Source organism: Hydra viridissima, unplaced genomic scaffold (assembly GCF_058129835.1).
Source record: "Hydra viridissima isolate aposymbiotic clone 2 unplaced genomic scaffold, HvirCarnegie_v1 scaffold_8, whole genome shotgun sequence".
In the NCBI taxonomy this organism is placed as follows: domain Eukaryota; kingdom Metazoa; phylum Cnidaria; class Hydrozoa; order Anthoathecata; family Hydridae; genus Hydra; species Hydra viridissima.
The window spans coordinates 2,805,848-2,828,948 of record NW_028324307.1 but is presented as its reverse complement, the minus strand read 5'-3'; the positions used below and the strand labels follow the sequence as shown (position 1 = coordinate 2,828,948).

General features: G+C 36.8%; 3 protein-coding genes across 3 annotated transcripts in view; 2 read left to right on the top strand and 1 right to left on the bottom strand.

Annotated features, from left to right (window-relative positions):
* LOC145186651 (mannosyl-oligosaccharide glucosidase-like) overlaps positions 1-23,101 on the top strand; it is a 405,622-nt gene that overhangs the window by 313,833 nt on the left and 68,688 nt on the right. The window lies entirely within an intron of this gene.
* LOC149884515 (dynein axonemal assembly factor 4-like) overlaps positions 1-23,101 on the top strand; it is a 381,661-nt gene that overhangs the window by 313,833 nt on the left and 44,727 nt on the right. The gene's annotated exons all lie outside the window — the stretch shown is intronic.
* Positions 19,158-20,027, bottom strand: LOC149884517 (uncharacterized). The gene has a single exon (XM_090094499.1). It carries the CDS (start codon positions 20,025-20,027, stop codon positions 19,158-19,160), a length of 870 nt encoding a protein of 289 aa, XP_089950625.1.

The following is a 23,101-nucleotide window of genomic DNA, read 5'->3' as shown; positions in this document are numbered from 1 at the left end:
ACAACAAACTTTATGTTGTACAAATGCGGTTGTGAGTTTTGAAAAAAATCTATTTCGTGCAACGTTTGTTTGATTTGTTGTGCGGTAAACTGTTGTGCAACGCAATGTTTCAATTGCATTGAATTAGCGCATTAATCTTTCAAAAAACAGTGTAAACAAACAAAAAATGGCCGTCATAAAAAAAAAAAAAATCTCTGTCTAAATTATCGATTTTTTGTTATACTTTTAATTTTAAGACGCCGAAAAAGCGTAAAAAAAAGAAAGAATATGTTTTCGGTCAGAGAACTATTTAAAAAACGCCTTAAGCAAGGTGCGTTTAGTTCTTTGGTACAAGAAATAATGCTATTTGATAGGGAATTTTTTCCCATGCATTTTTCTTTTTCCGTTTATCTTCAAATTCCTTATCAAACTTGTCAAACTTGTCAAACTGGAAATTTTTGAACTTCGTTTATAAAATCTGTCTTAGAGATTTTTTCTAACACACAAGATGGAGTAGACGATAATTCGTCTGACTATTTTTTCCCGTGAACTTTGGGAAGTCAGACGAGAAAACTTTGGTTATTTAAAAAAATGAATAACGGCGAGGTATAATTACGTTCTGCAGGTTTAATAACGGGGGTAATATGCTATTGCTTAGAGCTTTTAAAGCTTCTTTTTCGTAATTCTTCAAAAATTAAAAAAAAAAAAAAAAAATCACAAACTATTTTAAAAGCATACTTTAAATTATCTTTTTCTTTTGTTATACTGCTTCTGAATAGCACTGATAATTTAATTAACTAAATTTTGGCGCAACGTAAGATTAACCCCCCGAAACTTTACTTATTTCATTAAGATCAAAGAAAAGCCGCTGGAAAATATTTGTTCCGGTATATGAAAAATTGCATTAGCGCTTAAACCAGTTTTCTAATCTGACTTCCCAAAGTTCACGGGAAAAAAAAGTCAGACGAAGTATCGTCTAAAGATGGAGCCGTCGCAATGTTTTTTAAAAAATAGCAATAATTTGTAAACTTTATTGTTGTAGAACAGTTATTGTGCGGTTTCCAATAAAAAAAATTAGCTATTGTTGCAGAAATAGATTTTTTCAAAACTCACAACTGCAGTTATACAACATAAAATTTGTTGTACAACCGACGTTAAGTTGTGCAACTTACACTAGAAAATGTCTCCATTATAAAACCAAGTTGTTGTGCAACTGTTGTACGACATTCCTACAACTATTGCAAACCAAGCTTTAAAGTTGATAATATTTTTCCCATGTGACTGCGAATCATACAATTTACAAACTCCACTCCCCTTTTATACAGTTTTACAACCGCGTTATTTTAACACATTGAATACATTAAGACCGTACATGCATTAACAACTACATACATTAACAGTTAGCACCTACAATGTCTGTAGATGTTAATGTATGTAGTTGCTAATGCATGTACTTTTGTTATGACGGCCAGTTTTTGTTTGTTTACACTGTTTTTTTGAAAGATTTTTGCGCCAATTCAATGTAATGGAAACATTGCGTTGCACAACAATTTACCGCACAACAAATTAAACGAATGTTGCACGATTGTTGTACAACATTCCTACAACTATTAGAAACCAAGCTTAACTTTATCCTAAACAGTCTTATTTAAAAAATGCTTTAAAAGTTTAAACTAATACCACGTGAACAGAGTTTCTGTTTTAAAACTGTAGGCAGCCATTTTAGTAGTTTTTTTTGTTGACAGGTGAAAATAGATTTAGTCGGAAACTCACATGGCTCGCTGATTTCTGCAGCCTCTTTGATGTAAAACAATAGGTTGCACTTGTGTGGCTAAGAAATTAGCCGTTTTTGATATATATGTGCCAAATCTAAACCCAGTGCGAGAGCAAAGTGAAGATGTGATGAGGCTCTGAAATCTCACCAAACTGCGGTGAAACCAGCCCATAATATTGGTATTTGACCTGCTAACTGATGTATATAGTAGAAGTCACCAGATTTTCCATCTTGTACATAGCCATCAGACAATACTATGAACATCATGTTGTAATTTATATTAGCATATGCCAATTACTATACAGCCTAAAATCGATTTTGTCATATTTCAATTATCATGACATTTTTTTTAAGTTTCAAAATTATGTCAAAAATATAGCAAAGTAATTTTTCATAATTTATTTTATTTTTTCATAGATACAATAAAATGAAATGTTCCATCACAGATCATATAGCTATATAATTACATACATATATACATTTATACGTATACGTATATATTATACGTAATCAGATATATATGTATACGTATAATCAGATAGCTACGATAATTGCAACTATCGCAGTAAAGTCAGTCACGAGTGTTACTCGCTTACAAAAATTGGCAATAATTTTTACTTTGACTAATTGTATTCCGAATCACGTAATTTTCTCATAAAACTCTTAATTATATATAACTGTTACTTTTTCTTATTAAACCTGATTCTATTATCAAATAGATTCGTCAACTCTACGTATAAATTAACGATAAAGAGAAGTATGAGAAAGTTTTAAGACAATTTTTAAGAAGAATTTTAAAGAGAGAGAATTTTTGTGATTAAAAAAAAATACTTTGATGAACAAGCAGTTTTATAAGTGAATAAAAGAAAAATAGAAGAAGAAATATTGATTAATGAAGAATAACCAGAAGTTTCAAAGAAAGAAAATATATTTCAATGAAAAAGAGGAGGAATTGATAAAAACAGTATTGAACACTACAGAACTGTATGAGAATATTATTTGAGTTATATAAACCTAATGAACAAAAGAGTGCTAACCATTACACACTAACAGAACGTTTATTGAGTTTTATTGTATAACAGCAAGTACACCATTAATGAGCAGTCTGTGATGGTGTTCTTCCACGAAAGAGCATATATCGGGTCCGCCAAATAACTTTTTTTTTTTGAAAATGCTATAAAAAAAACTACTGAATATTTTCTCAATTGTCTTTTTTTATTTGAAAGTACAATCCTTCCGGTTAATAATGGAAAATAATTTCATTCAAATGGCTGCCTCGGCTGGCCATGCAGTAGCCTACACGATCGGTCCAATTTTTAAGTACATTATCGATTATGTGCAGCTGTATTTCACCAATGGCTTCACGAATATTGTCCTTTAAAGCGTCAATTGTCTCTGGCTTGTCGGCGTAACACTTATCTTTGAGGGCACCCCACAAATAATAGTCCAACGGTGTAAAATCGCAGCTCCGAGGTGGCCAAACGACATCAGCTCTGCGGCTGATAATGCGATCTTCAAAAACAGGGCGCAAAACATCGAGTGTAGCTTCGGCTGTGTGGCACGTAGCGCCGTCCTGTTGAAACCAAATGTTGCCAATATCCTCCTCTTCAATTTTTCTGAACAAAAATTCCGTCAACATGGCCCGATAACGATCGCCGTTGACTGTAACGGCCACTCCTTGCTCATTTTCGAAGAAAAATGGCCCAATTATGCCTCTGGACCAAAATCCGCACCAAACAGTGACTCGTTTTGGGTGCATCGGCTTTTCCATGTATGCGTGCGGGTTTTCTGTGCCCCAAATGCGACAATTTTGCTTGTTTACATACCCGCCAAGATCAAAATGAGCTTCATCTGAAAAGATGATTTTTTTGGCAAAATCGGCATCTTCTGTAAGTCGATCGCAGGCCCACTTAGAGAAGCGAAAACGCATTGGATGGTCATTTGGCTTCAACTCCTGAACCAATTGGACTTTGTATGGCGTCATACCAAGGTCTTTATGCAAAATTCGTCTCAATGATGTCTCCAAAATGTTCAATTGTTGAAAACGACGGTGAATTGATGTTGATGGCGCTTCACGCACACTTTCTGCCACAGCAGCAATATTCTCGGGTATACGCACTGTTTTTGGCTTTTCACGCTTTGGTCTATCAATGAGGATGCCAGTTTCTTTCACTTTTTTCACAAGATAACGAACATACGGAGCTGAAGGTGCTTCTCTTCTTCCAAAATCCGTACGCAATTTTCGCACACATTCTGCAACATTACCATGATTTTCAAAGTAATGTCGCAATATTTCCCAGCGTTGTTCAAGCGTATACACAACCATATTCGTTCAGCGGAAGGATAAAACTAATTATCTGTCAAATCAGACATGAGCTAAGTGTTACCATTCACGAAATAAGTACTAGTTGAAAAAAAAAAGTTAGATGGCGGACCCGTTACTTCATAATAGTGCGAATTTCCGACTGTTCCGTTTTCTATGAAATTAATTTAAAACTATAATACTTTTTACAGTTTTTAGAGCTTACAAAGGATAAGGTATATAACTCCCCATCAAAAGAATTAAAACGGGATAATATTGTGAGGAGGGAAAATGATAAAATTGTAAACATGATCTTTAAGTTTCACCCGACTCAAGCATATACCTTTCGAACGAAGAAAAGAGTGAGCCAACCAAGAAAAAAGTACGCAAGGAGGCTTATTGAATTTGTCATATGAATAAACAATACAGCGAAAAGAAAAGTAAAAAATAACAACAACCAAGAAAAGATGTACGCACGGAGACTTATTCAGCCTGTCATATAAATAAATGATTAAGTAGCAAAAACTGTAAACAACTGAAAACTATAAAAAGCTCAAAAAGAAAGAGAAGAAAAAGAGGGGAAAAGTAAGAGATAAGAAGAGAAAAGAGATTTAAAGAGATTTAAAAGAAGATTTTATGAGAAAAGAGTTTTCAAGAGATTTAAAAAGAGGAATTTATGAGAAAATGATTTTTAAAGATTTAAAGAGAATTTTATGAGAAGTATTTATGAAGATTTAATATATATTAATTTATTGATATTGGCATGAGTTAATATTAAGAGAATATACACTGATGAGAATATTTGAAAATATTTATAAAGAAAAATAAGTAAGAGAAGAAGAACCAGTAGTAAGTATTTTTTTTCCATTTCAATTATTAATATTATTGCTATTATTACTATATGCGTATATATAAATATTGTCTTTGATAAGTTTTACTATATATAAATATTGTCTTTGATAAGTTTGATGCTCTAACTGCGCACCTTACCATTGCCGTGCCGTAATATATCACCTGAGGGACCGAACATAGAAAACATTTAACAAAATCCCCCACACACCATAACTTTATTCCCAATCTCCATATACCTTTCTACAACCCAAACCTAGCCCTTTCCTAACAAAGTACTCCCCAGATCACCAACCTTGTTCCCAACCTCCATATACCTAATCCAAACAACACCAAACCCAAACTTTTTTACCCTTATCCCTAACAAAAAAATCTAATCAAAAAATAAATAAATAAATAAATAAAATCCACCGCCCTTACAATATAAAGTCAATCTCAAACAATAAGCTGCTAAATTTGGCATTATTCTTAATTACAAATTTTATCCTTGCGAACCCTATAAAATATTTACTCAAAACGTCATGCCAGATCAAACGAAATAACCCTTCAGTTACTCTGCCCAGAAATGCACAAGGCTCAAAAGCCAACTTGCCCCGGTCTTCTCTATTTATATATAGAGAGAGTGTGCCAAAAGTTATTATATTTACCAATAACTTTTTTGCTAAAAGAGGAAAAATGAAACAAATTGTTTTTATAGTAACAGAAAGCATAATGATTTTTGTCAGTTATGTTAAATGTTCAAAAGTGCAGACTGGGTTTTTGTAAAATGGGTTTTTTTCTAAATTGCTAATGAAAGTTTCTTAAAAAAAATCCAAAGGGTTTGTAATATATATTTTTTTATATATGTAATATATTTTAGTTTTACTGTAGTTTACCAATATCATATATTTTGATTAAATGTATTTGTGGTTTTGATAGTAAAAATGAGATATTTGATGTGATTTTGATTTTAGGCAGTTTCTGATGTAAAAGGAGAATCAAAAGGCGGACAAATGTGTGTTAGTCTTGAAATTATTAGCAAGTTTCGTGAATGTTTGTTAATGATGGGTCCTAACCAGTTTGCAAAATCTATAATAATGGTATTTCTTTATTTTTATTTTTCTCTCGAATGTAATTTATGATTTTGTTGTTAATTGTTCAAGTTATGGATAACTTTTATCTTATAGTTAATCCTTGACAACGGAAAAGAAGAAGAAGTCATCTTAAACGGTATAAACATGCTTATAAATAGTATGTAATGATAATTTAGTCCAGATGTGACAAAATCCAATGATTCAATTTAACATTTTGTTTCAATTGATTTTTTTAATTATTAAGATATTCTTTTTTTGAATTTTTTTTTTTTCAGAAACATTATCCCTTTGTTTAATTTTGCTGGAACCAGTGAAGCTTCTTGAAATTATTTTCAAAGAGTTACTATGCAGTTTCTTTAATAGCAAATATCTTACTGATCCACACGCAAGTCTTAATAATCAAACAATATTTTTATATTTTTTTCAGAAATTTTTTTTTATTTTATATATTTATACCCTGGTGTGACCTAACAAAGTCCTATGCTTTAAGAAAGTCCAAACTTAAGAAATGACAAATTTCGTATATATAAAAGAAACATTTGCGGAAAATAACTTAGTTGTTTTAACTAGATATCTAGTTAGATGAAGTAACTAAATTTTTTTTTCTAAATGTTTATTTTATATACACGAAATTTGTCATTTCTTAAATTAGGACTTTCTTAAACCATAGGACTTTGTTTGGTCTCATCACGGTAGTTTATTTTTAAAAATACCTATGGTAATGTATTTTAGGGGTTATCTTTGGCACAATGTTTAGGTTAAGCATTTGGAGTTGCTTTATTTCTTAATGAAACAAAATTAAATGAAACAAAAGTAAAAGAAGTTAGGTAACAATTTTTTTATCTATATTCTGTCTTTTTGTTGTTAAGAACTTTTGTTTTATGTTTTAATAGAATAAATATTATAGTTATATTTAAAAAATATTATAATTATAATTAATAGTGTTATAATTACTTCAGTACACTCACAAACAACTGCTAGAAGATTTCATCTATGAAATAAGTACTCAAAAACTGAATGCAAGTTTTATCCGTTAGCCGCCGCTTTCTTTTGGATATTTTTTTCAGTGATACGAAGATAAATTAAAGATCTTGAGATTCACATTTTTGTTGGTGTAAAAAGTTATACACTGAACTTCTTCACCTGTAGTTTTAGAGTATAACACATGGGGTTTGGAAAAATAACACATTTGGGCAAAGATAATTCAAGCTGTGATCCAGATACCATTTCTATAGAAGCTTTAATTTTCATGTTCGTTGGTCTTAAGAGACACTGGAAACACCAATTGTTTATATTTTTTGCAATAAAGTAAAAGCATCCAATTTAACATGTTTTATTAAAAAGATTTTATGTCTTTCTCTTATAACGTTGATGTTCGTAGCATTACTTTCGATGGTGCTAGTACTAATTTTAATTCTGTTTTACCATTAGGAGCACGGTTTGGTAAAGAGTTAAATGAGATCAGACCAAATTTTTTATATGGTGACTTTGATCATCCTATACATGTTATTACTGATCCTTGTCACTTGCTAAAATTGGCTAGAAATGCTTTAAATAATATTGAGATATTTGTAGACAGAGATGGAAATCATATAAAATGGAGCTATTTAAAAACTTTGCATGATATTCAAGAATTTAAAGAATTGAACTTTGCAAACAAAACTACTATAAAAGGAGAGTTCTGGGACAAAATCATTTTTTCATCTTCGTTGTGAAAATTTTGATAATCGCGGGGTGAAAATTTTCTGGGACAAAAAATTATTTTCGGAAAAAAACTCCAAAAAAAAATTTTCAAAAAAAAAAATTTCAAAAAAAAAAATTCAAAAAAAATTCCGACGACAAAACATTTTATTTTTCATGACGTGATAACGCGTAATGAAAAAAACTTTTTAATTTTTGTAAAGGTGTTTAAATCTTTACCTAAAAATTTCTTTTTTTATTTGTTCTTGTTCTTGTTCTTGTTTTTCTTCGAGAATTGATTTGTACCTTTCAATCTCACGCCATCCTAATCCTTTGCTCCTTAAATATTCAATTCGGTCAAGTGTTTTTAAACTTCTAATTTTTCCGTCGTCATTTCGTAAGATTCTAGTTTTGCTATTCATTTTATTACGCCAAGAAAAAATTTTTTTTACAAAATTAAATTTAAAAAAGGGACGCTTGAGAATGGAGAGTTTGGTCCAAGAAGCAATCCAGCTCCGATGGGTTCGTACCCTCTTCCGCTTTTGACGTAAAATCCATCTTTGACTGAGCTTCCTTTGGTCCAGGGTGTTAAAAACAATCCGTTTCCTCTGTGGGTTCCCATTTTCATTCCATTTCCATTTTTTTTGACGTAAACGACACCCCTTCTGCAATTTTGTTGATCACAGTGGATCCAAGAGAAGAGGCAACCCCACCCAAAAAGCCATCGGCAACCACTGGAGCGGCTCGAGCTGCAAGCATTCCCAATAAAGGTAAAAGAGCTCCAATAAATCCTCCTTTTACTTTTGCGTTGTGTTCCACTTGAGTTTTGCTCATTTTAATGGTGACCCCAACTCCTCGACGGAGAGCTTCTCAATTTTTCGATGTTGACTTTCTGTAACAAGTAAAACGTCGTTTCTTCCGTTAAAATTGTCTCTTGAAATCTGGATGCTCACGGGTTTGCCTTCCATCATTGATTTTTTTATTTTTTCGGTCTGTCCCTGAGACACATTTAATTTGACACTAACATATTTGCTCATTTTTTAAATGCTGGAAAAAATATCTATTTTACTTCTCGAATGTGATAACGGATCGTGATGTCCTCACCGCGAAAGTCGATTAAATTTCCGTTTTGATCGACGATGCTTTTGATCATCGTGGAAATTTCTGGGACTTTTACAGGTAGGTAAATCAAAATGGTAGGTCTTTCGATGATTTTAAAACCTGGAGCCACGTCGGGATAAAAAGAGTAAATGCAATTTAATTGCGAGCCGTTGATGTACGCCGACCCGATAACGTTGTTGACAATTCTGATCGTGTTGACGCTCGTTATTCTGACAATGTCGTCGGACTCGTATTCTGAATTGGAGTCTAATTGTCTTTTTATGAATCCCAAAAGAGAGGCGATGCTGTTTTCAACGTTCAAGTCCATCAAATAATTCAAGCCAAGTTTGATGGTCGATTTTAAAGTGTTTGAATTGGATCCAATTTTGATGTTTTCGCGAGAGTAGCTGATTTTATTTCTGGCAACGTAGCTTGCGCTATGAGACGCGTAATTTTTGATTGTGTTTGAGACGGCCTTTTGCACATAATCGTTGATGTCGTCGATGCCGTAGCTTCCGAAGAATTGTTTTTGCTGGTAATGTTTAGAAAGCTGTTGTACGTCTCAAGACCGAGAAAAGCCATTTCATAAGTTTTATTTTTTTCAAAAACGATTTTGTCCAAAAATTCTGTTGTTATTATGTTGGAATTTCCATCCACGTCGATGGTTATGCCTGACATTTTTTAAATGGAAGAAATTTTTTTTAAATGGCTTATTTTGGAAAATAAAAATTGTCAAGTCCGCTTCGGTATTTTCCATCGTATTTTTTTGACGACAAATCGATAACAGCAAATCCATGAGGTTCAGACCAGCAATGATCGCAAAAGTCTTTAAATTCTTTTATTTTCATGTCTCTAGAAGCGTGGTCACGATAAATATGTTCAATATTTTTATCGTCTTGAGGAAAGAGGCAAATAAAGTTGGAATTTTCTCGGATGGTTTGTCGTGGGAGCGTAAAATAGTTTTGAGAGAGGTAAAAGCAATCTGCATTAGAATGTCATCCTCTATTGTGATAATTTTCGCACTTTTCTTGCTTTTCTCCTTTTATGTCGTCAAAGATCATTAAATTTTTTTTTGTTGAATCGAGATTTTCAGGTTCAGGCACATCGTCAGCCGTTTCAAAAAATTGACACTCCATGTCCTCGGTTTCGGGGTAATTTTTTGAAAGGTCGTTGATGACGTCTTCAGGTCTTAAATTTAATTTTTCAATTTCAATTTTGTTTAGTAACCTTAACAAATCGAAAATGATATTTTTTGGCAAATTTTTCTCGAACGAACTTTTCATTATTTCGTACTCAGGTTGGAAAAGAGTTTTTCCAAAAACTTGCAAATGGTTGTAACTACTAGAAAAGGAGAGTTCTGGCTCATTTTCATTTTGATGCTCATTTTGATATTTTTTGTTGATTGAGGGGTGTTAATGTTTTGATGCCCATTTTGATATTTTTTGTTGATTGAGGTGTGTAAATGTTTTGATGGTTGTTTAGTGAATTGAGGGTGTGTGAAAATGTTGTATTTTTTCATGAGAAAAGTATCCATGAAAAAATTAATGGGTGTAAAGGTGTTGAAATCGTTCGCGAAAAATTAAGCGTAGTAAAACACCTGACCAAGAAGAAGGTAGAAGCTTCCGGATTGTCCGACTTGTGCGTCGCCAGAGTTGAGAGTGACGACGAGCCTTCTTCCGGCTTCAACGCTGGGCATGGAATTGGCTTCTCCAAAATTTCTGTAAAAGGAGATGGTGGTGGTGGAGCCGATGGAAGTAGTGGATTGATACAGCAGTCCCGTCGATTTGTTATTAAAAGAGGATATGTTCGCGCCATTCCACGACGACAAGTAAAAATCTTCCAGTCCAGAGGAGGAAAAGAAGCATGTGCTGTCACCGTCGTAACCGGGAAAGTAGGTGTAATTGTTGGTGTTGTATGGAGTCCAAGGAGTGAGAACGGTTCCGTTTCCGGGAGGCAGATTTCCGTCGTACATTCTGACTCGTGATTCCCACCAGTTTCCAGAAGCGCCGATGATGTGCACCCTGATGTATTTCAACGAGACGCCATTTCCTTTTCCGTTGGTGTTCATCAAAACGTATTCGCTGCCATAAGTGGTGCTCAAATATCGGAACGACTTGCAGTACAGCTTGAAAAGAGGGATGGTGGCAGGAATGGAAGCAAGTGTGGAGATGAACGGCTGAATCCAATACGTGATGGCGGTGGTATTTTTGTTGACCAGTTGAATGGAGACATCGTTTCTGAAAGGCATGTCCAACGTGAAATATCCTCCCAAGGAAGTGGTGTTAAACATGTTGCATCCCTGCAAAGAATTGGCGTAAAAAGCTCCTCCCAAAGGAGAAAAAAGCAAATCGGTGGCGAGACCAGTTGCGTCTACGCCGATTCCTTCCGTGGTTTCTGCATAATTCCCCACATTGATCTCTCCGTCAGTAAAGATTCGAATGAAAACTTGTCCGGGAATATTGGTACCAGAGGTGCTGTATAAAGCCAGCCACAATCTTCTCAACACTCCTGATTTTCCGGAAAACGCAAACACAGGAGAAGTGGTTAATGCTGCAACGGTCTGAGACTTGAAACCCAAACTGGTGAAACTCGAGCTTGGAACGACACTGGTCAAACTCGATTTTTGAAGCAACAAGTCGACGTAGCTTTTTGTCGTTCCGTCTTGCGCGCTTGACGGGTCGAGCACATTGATCAATTTGTGAGAATTCAAATCCAAGTCCGCTGTTCCCACTGATGTTCCACCGGCGTGTGTGTCGACGTAATTTTTTGTGGCTGAATCCGAAGCGGAAACGGGTTCTGCCATATTGGTCAATTTGTGTTGAGTCATGTTGACGTCTGTGTACAAAATATTGGAATAAGCCACTTTGGTGTCGACGTACCCTTTTGTTGCCGCGTCGTGAGAAGTGGTTGGATCAGAGACGTTGAGCAACTTGTGGTTGTTTAAATCCAAGGCTCCAGTGATGGTGCTCGATCCGTCTACTTTCACATTCACGCTCGAGCTGACGTCGACGTAATTTTTTGTCGCTGCGTCATGAAGAGCTGTCGGTTCGTTCAAATTGATCGCCTTGTGGAAATTCAAATCCAAGTCCGCTGTTCCAATAACTGTTCCTCCACCTGACGCATGCGTGTCGACGTAATTTTTGGTGGCAGCATCGTGAGAGTTGGTTGGTTCTGCCAGGTTGATGATTTTTTGAGAGTTGAAATCAATGTCTGCAGTAATGGTGCTGGATCCATCCGCTTTGATATAAACGTTGCTTGCTGAGTCTGATGTGAGATTGTCTAAATAAACGCTGAACTCGTTTCTGTTGAATTTGTCAATCATTTTTTTAACGGGTGAAAATTTTTTCAGATCCTTCGTGATCAGATCCTTTGGATCTCTGGAAAATCTTTGATTTTTTACCAAAGGGTGTTGACAACGTCTTGAAATTTGTTTCCCTCTTCACATTTTTTCAAGACGTAAAGACACAAGTGACCGCAATAAGACGTGTTTCCAAATTGAACCCTGTTGCTGGTGTAATAGACAGGGCTTTTCAGATATTGAGCCAATTCATCGAGAGGGGGTTGAGCGTAAGAGTCAAAGCTGAACTTTTCGTCTCCGTCTTTGAACCAACACACCCAATGAAACCCTCCGGTGCTTGAATCCCCCGTGTTGATAATCCCGCATTCTTTTTTTCTCGGTTTTTTTGGCAATTTGTCTCTGACAAAAACCCCTCGAAAGTTTTTTATTTTCAGTTTTTTTGCTGCTTCCATTAACTGAAAAGTGGACAAAGCATCGTTCGGTAAATTAACTCCATGCGCCAATTGAAAATTGGTCAAAATTTTTTGCACATTTATTTTCTTGCTTCTCTTTTTTTTTTTTTTTTTTTTTTTTAATTTGCTTCCCCATTTTTGTCACTTACCTTTGTTTTTTCCTTTGTCACTTACCTTTGTTTTGCTGCCTCCTTCCACATTGATCATTTTGTTCATTTTTTCTTTTTTTAATTTGCTTCCCCATTTTTGTCACTTACCTTTTGTTCCTTTTCTTTTAATTTGTGGTGACCATAAGCCAACGTGTGGATCCCATCATCCAAAATGATTCTTTTGTCATCGTTGGAGCTGAGAGAGGTTTTGTTGATCTCCTCCGTGTAAACGTCATGCAAATGGGATCGGATGACATTCATCTTGTTAATCTTTTCTTTTTTGGTTTCGAGACATTTTTTGTAATCGTCGTGTGTGATGTATTTTTCGACAACATATGTTTTGACCCCCTTGCATTTCTTGCATTTTTTCTCTTGTTTTTCTTGGTGTATTTTGTAGGAGTAAAGTTTTGACCGTAGGCCGACAAACTCTTCAATCTGTTTTCCTCCGGTTTCGTCTTTGAACATGCCAATGACCTTTTTGTTTAAACCCACTTTGAACCCGAAGTTTTGAATGGCTGGATGGCTTTTGCTGAAATCGCTCGTGTCGAATTTTTTTTCCACATCGTCGGAAATGTCCTTGTAGAAATCGTCCGTTTTTATTTCATAAACCAGCGAGTCCGTGTCTGTCATCAGCAGCTTTGCGTCACCAGGATATTTTTTTTTGATGAAGTCGTAATGGAACTCAAACATCAAGGTTTTGCTCAAATCCAAAATGGACATCCCCAAATAAATGGGTTTGTTGTAAAGAATTGATGTCCTTTTCATGTGAACGGCAATCAAGTTTTCGTCGAAAATCGTGTGCCGGTCGTAATTTGGTTTGGCCGACAACTTGATTGCCTTTTCCTTTTCTGTCACCAGTCTCACGTCCACTCGCTTTTCAATGTTCTCCATTGTTTTTCCAAACACCGAATTGTTCATCAACTTGAAAAATTCCTTCTCAGATTCGCTTTCAGCTTTTTTTCTCTCTTCGGTGTTGAGGTCTATGTAAGGTTTCAACCAATCCCGTTGCTCAAATTTAATTCCTCTGTACACCTTTGAGATTTTCATCCCCAATCGTTCATACAATGTCAGGTTTTCACAATGAAGGACATATTTTTTTTTGTCGTTTAAATTTGGAACGAGCTTATCCACTTTTCCGATTTTCATTCTCTCAGGGGCCAACGGATAATTGTTGTGTTCATTGTGAAGGCTTTCCGGATAATCCAAATCAACCTCCAAAATGCACGGAAAATGTCTCCAATTGGACAGTTCGTATTCTGACATCCATTCGAAACCGTGAGTGGGAAGAGGTTTGCACATGGCCCATCCGTACAGGTTGTTGGCGTCCAAGTATTGAATGAATTTTGATGGTTTGCTTGGATCGAACGAGTCACCCATGTATTTGTTGTTCGATTTTCCATACCGATTGGAGATCATGCTGATCCCTCCACGGGTTCCTTTTTGGATCATTCGAAGCATGTCTGGGTCGCTCAACAATTCCAATTTTATTTTTGTCATTTTCAAACAAGCGTCCCAAGCCAACCCGGGAGACGTGTAATACCAGGCTGGGTCGAGCTTGTAATGTTTCATGCAAACGTCCCGGAAATTTTCAAAGACGTCCGCCAGAATCAAAACGTCTGACGCGTTGTACAAATCATGATAATCTCTGAACGTTTTGCATCCAAACACGTTCCAAACCTTCTGCGCATGCGCGTAATCTTCGTCGCTTATTTCATTGTAGTTGAGTTCTGAGAAAAACGCTTCTTTTGGAGGCAATTGCGTTTCTTGAAATTTATCGAATCCATCCACCCAACCGTAAGGGTAAACGCCTTTTTTCCGAAGCAAATCGAATTTTTCTCCTTCAAAATATTTTGAGAGGTTTTTGAACTCTTCCGGCTTTAAATTTTTCGACAAATCGTCCAAACTGAAGGAAAGGAATTTAAAACTGTCGATGAACCTCAATTCAATTTTTTTGTCTTTCGGTTTTCCGTCTTTCCCAGTGTACTCTCCCACTTTGATTTTTTTCGAGAAGCTGGTGTATTTTTCCTCGTTGCATGGGATGCAGGTTATTTCTCCTCCCAATTTTTTGATGAACAAATGGCTGTCGTAACCCGACAGATTGTGAAAAACGACAGGAATGAATTTCGGGACTTTGTATTTTAAATTGCATTCTTTGTGTGCCGCTCCCCGATATTTTCCAGTGAAATGGCAGTGATCGCGGACCTTTTCTGAATCGAGGATTTTTTCTTCGCAAATGTGACAAACGGTTGCGGCTTTGAAATTTTTTTCGTCCTCCTTTGTCAAAAACATGTTTTTTCTCTCGATTTTCCCAAAGACTTTTTTTATTGCTTTTTCCAAGCTGTCGACAAAATATTCTCCAATGTCGTCATCCTCGCTTTCCGACGCGGAAATTATTGGTCCTCTGTTGTAAATGGTTTCGTCAAAACATTTGATGTAAAAGGCAAAGGAGCTCGGAACGTGACTTTGAAACTTTTTGGTGTACGACTGGTTTGGGTTTTGTTCGCACGAGTCCATCGGTTTGACAAAGCTTTCAAAATCCGCGTAAACGATGAATGGAACCCTCATCGACCTTTCAATGTGCTCAAATTTCATGAACGAATTTTTTGGAGGAAGATCCATTCGTGTCGCACTGTGCTCTCTGCAAAAAGACGAATGCTTTGAAAGATCCTCCTCACTTTTCATCTCCTGCAAGCAATTTCTGCAAAAATATTTTTTTCCGTTTCTGTCGGATGTTTGTGAAGAAATGAGTCGACTCAGATTTTTGATCAGACAATAATGATTTGTTTTTTCGTCTGAAATGAGCAGCAAATCAATTTCATGCTTTCTGTTCAAGCATTTCGATATTCGCAAAGGGTGTATGGATTTTTTTTCGTAACCAAAAACTTTGACGCTGATGTCTGGATTGTTTTTTTCAAACTTTTTGATTTGATCGAGTTTGACCGGAAATTCAATCTCTCCCCAATTCAACGCTTTCGATTGTTCAATCAAGTTTTTGTCAATTCTTTCTCCATTTTTTTCTTTCATGTTCAACGCCCTGGTGACGCTCCACCTGAAGCATTCATTATCTTCGTTCACCATGTTGATGATTGCTTTTTTGCTCGACAGAAAATTGTCGAGAGGGATATACGACCGACCACCGATGGGTCTGTAGTCAATTAAATTGATGTCCATTTTCAAGATGGCTGACACTGTGCAATTCGAGCCCATTTTGTTGTATTTTTCCATGTTTTCCAGGATCTCCTCTTTTGCTTTTTCATAAAATTCTCCCAAGTCCGTCGACTCCAAAATAATCCCAGATTTTGACAAAAAAGGAACGATTCGATGCACCTCCTCTCCAGTTGTAAGGCTGACGCTCTCCATATCGATTGTCAAAATGAGGCTCGCTTTTTTGTTTTTATTCTCTTGAAGAATTTTGATCACGCTGTCTTTTGCCAAATTCAAAAATTCTGAAGCGTCCTTTTGGTTTCCTTTGACCTGATGCGAAAATTGCTTGGCAACACGCCTCAGCGCGTGATCGGTCAAATGAAAATCAATGAGGGGTTTGTAAACTGCATTTTGCGCGATTGCTTTGAGAGCCATTGATTTGAGAGAGTCCACTTTTCTCTTCACTTCGCTCCCCACATTGCTCACTGCATTTTTAACCGATTCGGGAACGTAGGGATCAATGGCAGTGAGCACTTGGTTAAAACCGTTGGAGACAGTTGTTGCAATTCTTGAAAGCCAACCAGGCCTAGGAGCAGGAACAGGTTTGGGTGTAATAACGTTTGTCGAATTAACAACAGGTGTGTCAAGGATGAATGGTTCAGTTCTTGTCACTCGATTTTGCAAGCGAGCAGGTCCGAAAGAAATCAAGTCATTGGAAACAGGTCTCGGTGCAGGCAACGGTCTTGCCTCAGTCGTGCGTCTCCGAGAAACAGGATGAGGACCAATGACAGGTCTTGTTGTTTTTATTGCCTCAACGAGTTGTTCCCTCGTCATTTTTGAAAATCCTTTTATCGCTCTGTCTCGAGCTTGATTTTTCAATGTTGACATCGAAACTTTTTTTTCTTTGGCGATTTTGCTTTCCATTTTTTATTAACAAGAAAATTTTTAACCCAAATTCAATTTTCCGGTTTTTTTCAATTCTTTTTTTCAGGGAATCGAAAAAATTTTTTTTCATTTTTTTCTTTTTTCGAGTTTTTCAGAATTGAAGATCTCAATCTTGATTCCATTATCCACTTTTCCATCACGACGCTCCAAATATCTCCAGCCATGACCCGTCTTTTTCATCGCTTCGTAAAGGGATCTGTATTCAACCACATCTCCTGTTTCGATGTTGGTCGTTTTCACAGACACAGGTTTTTTTCGAATCGAACCAAGCCTCTCGTATTTTGGGTCGATCGGTTTTTTCACATTTTCCGTTTTCACATTTTCTTTTTTCGGTCGACCCACATGTCTGTATTCTTTTGCACCTTCCAAAAGCGAATCTTTGCTCACGAGATTGTTCTCAACCCCAATCATCATCAAAGTCAACAAATTGTTTGAGGTTTTTGTGACACCATTTTCTCTCAGCAAATTTTTCAGATAATTTTTCGTGATCCTCATGTTTTTTTTGAAAAGAAAAAATTTTTTTAATTCAATTTTTTTTGTCAAGAATCTCGTTACGGTTTTTTTTGATCTAATAAACAGCGCTCATGTTGGTCCCGTCTGAAGAAAATTGGATCAATTTGTCAGAAATGATCACTGCAAAAATAACGGTGCTGTCTGGAACAGCCGTTCTGAATTTCAGGTTGACAACCAATTCAGCCGTTTCGGAAACAACTCTATCCTTTTGCTTGCTGATGTCGACAAAAAACAACGGAAACAAATTTTTGTATTCAAGCAGAGTCAAACCTGATTGACAAACAAGCTCGTTTGTGCCATAATATTTTTCGTCAAAAGTGAACGCATCGGAATGAGCCATGACCATTTTCTTTTCTCCGAAATTCAGGTCATAATTGTAATTCGGATATTTTATCCCATTGACGGTCACGAAAAAATTGCTGACGTCACAATGATCGAACACGGCTGGATTTGCGGTTTGACTGGAACCTCTGTTTGTCTGAAGACCTAACACGATAAATTTTGGAACGCTTTTGTCCGTGATCCTTCCAAGGGTCCAAGTGAATTCTGTGAGACCCGCTGGAATGGCTTGCCTTTCGACTTTGTTTGCTTTGTAAGCTACTGGAACTGAGATTTTATTTGCCATCATTTTCAAAAATTCGGATTTTTTCAAAAGATCCAGCTCAATCCTTGGCATGAAAAGTCGGAATTTTTTGATGTCGATCATTCCTGCAGTAACAGTTCCGGCTCTGTAAATGGCGTCATCGTATTCTTTTTTTGTAAAGGTGATCGTGTGTCTGAATCCGTAAACGACTTTGTCGTAAGTCTCGCAATAACCAAAAAAGTGCTTTAAAGGGATCCTGAAAGAAAATGCACCAATGGATGTGGTGTCTGCAAACAAGTGGTCTCTCCTGACGTTGAACCCAGTGGTTCCAGTTGCGTTTGATGTGTCTTTGTACCACATTTGCTTCAAACCATCGGCAAGCTGAAAACCGAAAGGATATTTCAACAATCCAAGCATGGTTGTTCCCTGACCTGGATACATGACTCTTTCCACTTGCTGTCCTGATAAGTCGTAAGTGACGTCACTGAACAAATACATGATGGCGTTGTTCACTAGAGCAATGTTGTCTGCTGCTGCGTAAGCGGTTCCGTCTGCTTTTTTCAGAACCCTTTCGACGAGGATGTAAGCCTCAGACGGAAGTGTCTGCACAGACTGGCAATCAATCTCAAAAACGATCGATCCTGAAGAATTCAAATCGAGGTTTGTTGGAAGGTACTCGAAAAAATCAACTTTTTCGATGCCGGTGTCGTAGACAGGCTTTTCGTCAATTGTTAATCTGTCGGTGTTTATCATTTTTTTTAATGAGAAAAAAAATTTTGTGTTATTTTTGATTTGTCAAAAAATCACTGAATCAAAAGCCCGCTCCCCATTTTGACGAGATCCTGAATTCTGGTCGCATTCTTTTTTGTCATTTTTCTTTTTGGACGAATGGACGAACCAAACATTTTTTTGTGCAGCTCTTCCATTGGATTGATATACGTGTACGGATCAACCTTTGCCGCTTCGTTTGCAATCGTGTTGACCAATTGGTTTGGATTCACTGTCCCTGTCTTGGCGTAAACTTTTTCAATCGCTTTTTTTCCTTTGTCGATGGCAACGTCTTTGGCGGTCAAAATGGCTGAAGTGGCCAATTCTTTTCCTGCAGATTTGGCTGCGGTGATGGCCTCTCTTCCAATTTCGCTTGCCGCTGCCTTTCTCAATAAATGAAGAGACGATCTAGATGCGTTCGAGGCTGCCATTCTCCTCAAAAAATTTTTAAACGTGTCAACGAATCCTCCTCCAACAACGTTCTTTCTCACATATCTTTTGTTGTTCACGATGAGCATTTTAAAAATGAGAAAAATTTTTTTTTGTTTTACGACTCAATGTATTTTTGAATCGATCGATATTCCTCTTTGTTGATTTCCCCCTGCCTCAAAAGCTCGTCACAAATGGCAACAGCTTCGTTTCTAGATGCGATATTTCCAGCATGACCCGCGGCAATGCTCAAGCTTAATCTTTGAACAAGCGCATTTGGATCGCTCGGAAGAATGATCACTCCACGACCTTTTATTACCCTCGTTTTTTTGTAATTTTTCTCCCAAATTTTTGAAACAATATTCTCCCACTTTTCACTTCTCGAACCTTTTGGAACGGTTGGTCTACCTTCTCTCTCCATCGCATGCGTTTCTACAAGTATTTTTTCATAATTTCCCAAGTCCTCATTTGTCACCTTTGTCATACCAGGTCTGGATCTTGAAATCAGCTCCCAAAAACCAATCGTCCCCTTGTACTTTTCTCCATCAATAATGATGTCGTTTTCATCGATGAAAATTTCTTTGTCTCCAATAAACATTTTTCCTCGTTCTTTTGCGTGGATCCCAAAAACTCGATCTGCAGAAAATTTTTTGGCTGCATATTTCGACAAATATTCCAAAGCAATGTTTCCCACATTCATTTTTCCAAACGTTTTTTCAACACCTTTCAAGATTTCAGATGGGCTTTCTGGATAAGTCAAAGCCAGTGGAGTGTTGTCAACTTCTCTGTATGCAATGCTCTTCAGCTCGTTTTGCACCTTTTCGTTGCTCTCGATCAGAGGCTTGAAAAACTTTGACAAATCAGCCTGGTAACTCACATCTGAAACGTTCCGGTTGAGGCTCTCATTGTAAAGCTTTTCCCGGTTGGCCATGTATTCTTTGACAATCTCATCTCTCTTTTTCGGGTCTCGTATTTTAAAGAAGGACATTTTTTTAAAATACGGAGAAAAAAAACGAAAACGAGTTTGCGTTTTGCGTTTGCGATCATTTTCCCTTTTTGAAAATGTTGTTAAACGCTTGAATGGCTCCTTCTCTTCCTTTTTGTATCAACGTCTCTTTGGTCAATTCGTCAATGCTGCTTTTTGCATTTGTCCGGATTTCTTCGGCCATGACCTTAAATTTTTGAAGCTCGCTGAGAACCAATTCGTACTCGGAATCGCTCACAAATCCGTCCATGAGCGATTTTGAAATGTGATCACCAATCGTGTTCAATTTTGACTCGGAAAGAACCTTTAATTTTTCGTGCTTTTCAGCCTTCAACATCATTTTTTTGTTTTGTTGGTTTCCGAAAATGGACAAAGCACCTATCCCAACCGCAATCCCCTCGCACGCAATCGAAACTGGGGTGGCAACGACGGTTGACAAAAGGGCAATACCAGTAATCCTTAAAGCAATGCACACCGTTTGCAGCCCATCGTCAGCGAAACGAATGATTTTCGACACTCGATGGTACTTTTTGCTCAAAGTCATTCTCTTCACTTTTTCATCCTCCATTTCTTTTTGGATCTCGCTTATTTTTTGAAGTCTGTAAACGTGACCTCCATCCGTCGGAGCTGTTGGAAGAGCCGGATAAATTTTTTCGGTGTTTTTGATTATCTCCATCTTTTTAACAAAGACAGATTTTTTTTTTAATTCGAATCGATGTGATTGATTTTGCAAAGCTTTTCACCTTTTTTGATAATGACGTCATTGGCGTTGTTGTTGCTCACATCCAAAATGATGTCATCCACAGGCTCTGAAAAAATCACATCGTTTTTGAAGAAGTTCAATTGGTCACTTATTTTGTTCATCAAAGTGACGACAGCGATGCCTCTGTCAAAACTCAACCCAACAGACAACGATATTGTCGTCAGAGAAAGAGCTGAAAATTTAATGTCCTTCTGAGCAAAAATTTCATGGTGCCCGTTTATGTTAAAACAGTTTGGGTGATCCAACTCTTTTTTTGGCACAACAATATTTTGTGATGTCTTTTTTTGCAGGTTTTTGATTGTCTCCACCAGGTTTTCAAGCTCTTTGATCCGTTCCACCAAATTTTCCAAATTTTTGATTCGATCCGACTCTTTGAATCTCTCCAACACTTTGATCCTCTCATCCATGTGTCCCAAATATATTTTCGAGATCTCCAAACTCGAATCAGCGTGTTTATCTGCTGAGGAGACGTTTTTAAAAAACTTGTTAGGGGCATGCATTTTTAATATGAAAAGAAAATGTTTTTAACTCATTTTTTTTTCCATTTTTTTTCTTCGTGTTTTTTTTTTCTTCGTGTTTTTTCTTCGTGTTTTTTCTTCGTGTTTTTTCACATTTCTTCTTCAGATTCCATTTCTTCTTCAGATTCCATTTCCCCCAAATCCAAATCGCCACCCATGATGCTTTGAACAGAAGTCACGTTTTTTGCGATGACCACTTCGGGAATCCTAACCTGAATGGACTCGATCTGCGCTCCGACAAAAACACCTTCGATTCTCAAAGAGGCGACGACAAAACACTTTTGTCGAACATATTCTAAAGGACACACCTTCACCAGCTTTTTCGCTTTCTTTTTGAAAAACGAAGAAGACACTTCAATGCCTTTCTCGTTTTTCTTTGTGAACAACTTTCCGAAAATAATGGGAGATTCATTCGGATTATCGGATTTCTTTTTCAAAATGGACAAGTCCTCTGTCATTATTTTCTTTGTTCTCCCTCCCTTTTTCAAAGTGAGATTCATTTCCTTGACTTTTTCGCGAAGAAATTTCGATACCTTTTCGACCACCTCGATGAACTTTTTTTCTTTTTCACTCATCCCTTTTTTCTCGTCGAAACCAAGAAAGGACATGGAATATCCCTCAAGTTCTTTCGTTCCAAAGCTGCGGTTCTCAAACATACCCAGAGAAAACAAAACGGGCGTTCTCAAAATGAAAGGCCCTTTCCCAGAGGAATACTTATAAAAGAGCGGAATCTTTTGGTACTGAACTGGTTTGGTTGCGGAATAAATCTCTCCAACCGACAATTTGCTTTCATCAAAATTTCCGACCGTCACGAAATTCATCTTTTTAATAAGAAAAGAAAATTTTTTTAACTCATTTTTTCAGACGGATCAATTCAACATTGCTCACCCATGAGTTGAACGAGTCTAGATATCCTTTCCATTTTACCAGCGATTTGCTTTTTGTTCGGTGAATTATTTTTTCAATTCTGAATATTTCTTGATGCATCTTTTGCATTTCCTGTTCGTAAAAAGTGCCTTGAATGTCTTCACCGTTGGCATCAGTGATTTTGTACGTGGGTGGATCCGTTCGCTGAACTTTGGACACTGTGAAAACCTCCTCGGTCCATCTCGGAGTGTACCCTTTTTCAAAATGGGGCTTCTTTTTTGTGATCCTCACTTTGTCTCCCATTAAAAATTTCGGCTCTGGTCTTTCTTTTGGCATCTTTCCATTCAGATTCATCCATACCATATTTTTATTTTTTTCCTCGCTGGCTTCAATCGGTGTCATTTTGATGGACGAGTGCTTTGTGCTGTTGTAATTTTTAACCATTTCGTCCAAAACGTCAATGTATCGGTTGGTGCTGTTGGCTGAAAAATATTTGAACATTCTCTCTTTCATCGTTCTGTTCCATCGCTCGACGACACAGCTTTTTTCCTCGTTTTCAGTGGAATATAATCGAACACCCAGCGATCTCACGTGCTTGTTGTGAAATTCTTTTCCTTTGTCCACCCACATTTTGACACATTTTCTCTCACCAAAAATCTTTTTCAACGCCTCAGCCACTTCAAGACCCGTTTTGCTTTTCAACGGAACGATCCATCCATACTTTGAAAACACATCGATCACCATGAGCAAATATTTGACGCCATTGTTGAACTTTGAAAACGATTGCATGTCAACCAAATCGGCAGCCCATATTTCATCGATGTCGTTCACAAACACTTTTCTTTTTTTAAAATGGCGAACGACCGGTTTGTGAAGCTCCTCTGCAAGCTGATCCGTCCATTTCAAACTGAGAATTTTTTTTTTTTTTT

Excerpts from the sequence above, each read along its gene's own strand:
- LOC149884517 (XM_090094499.1), bottom strand. The coding sequence starts at position 20,027 with ATGTCCTTCTTTAAAATACGAGACCCGAAAAAGAGAGATGAGATTGTC.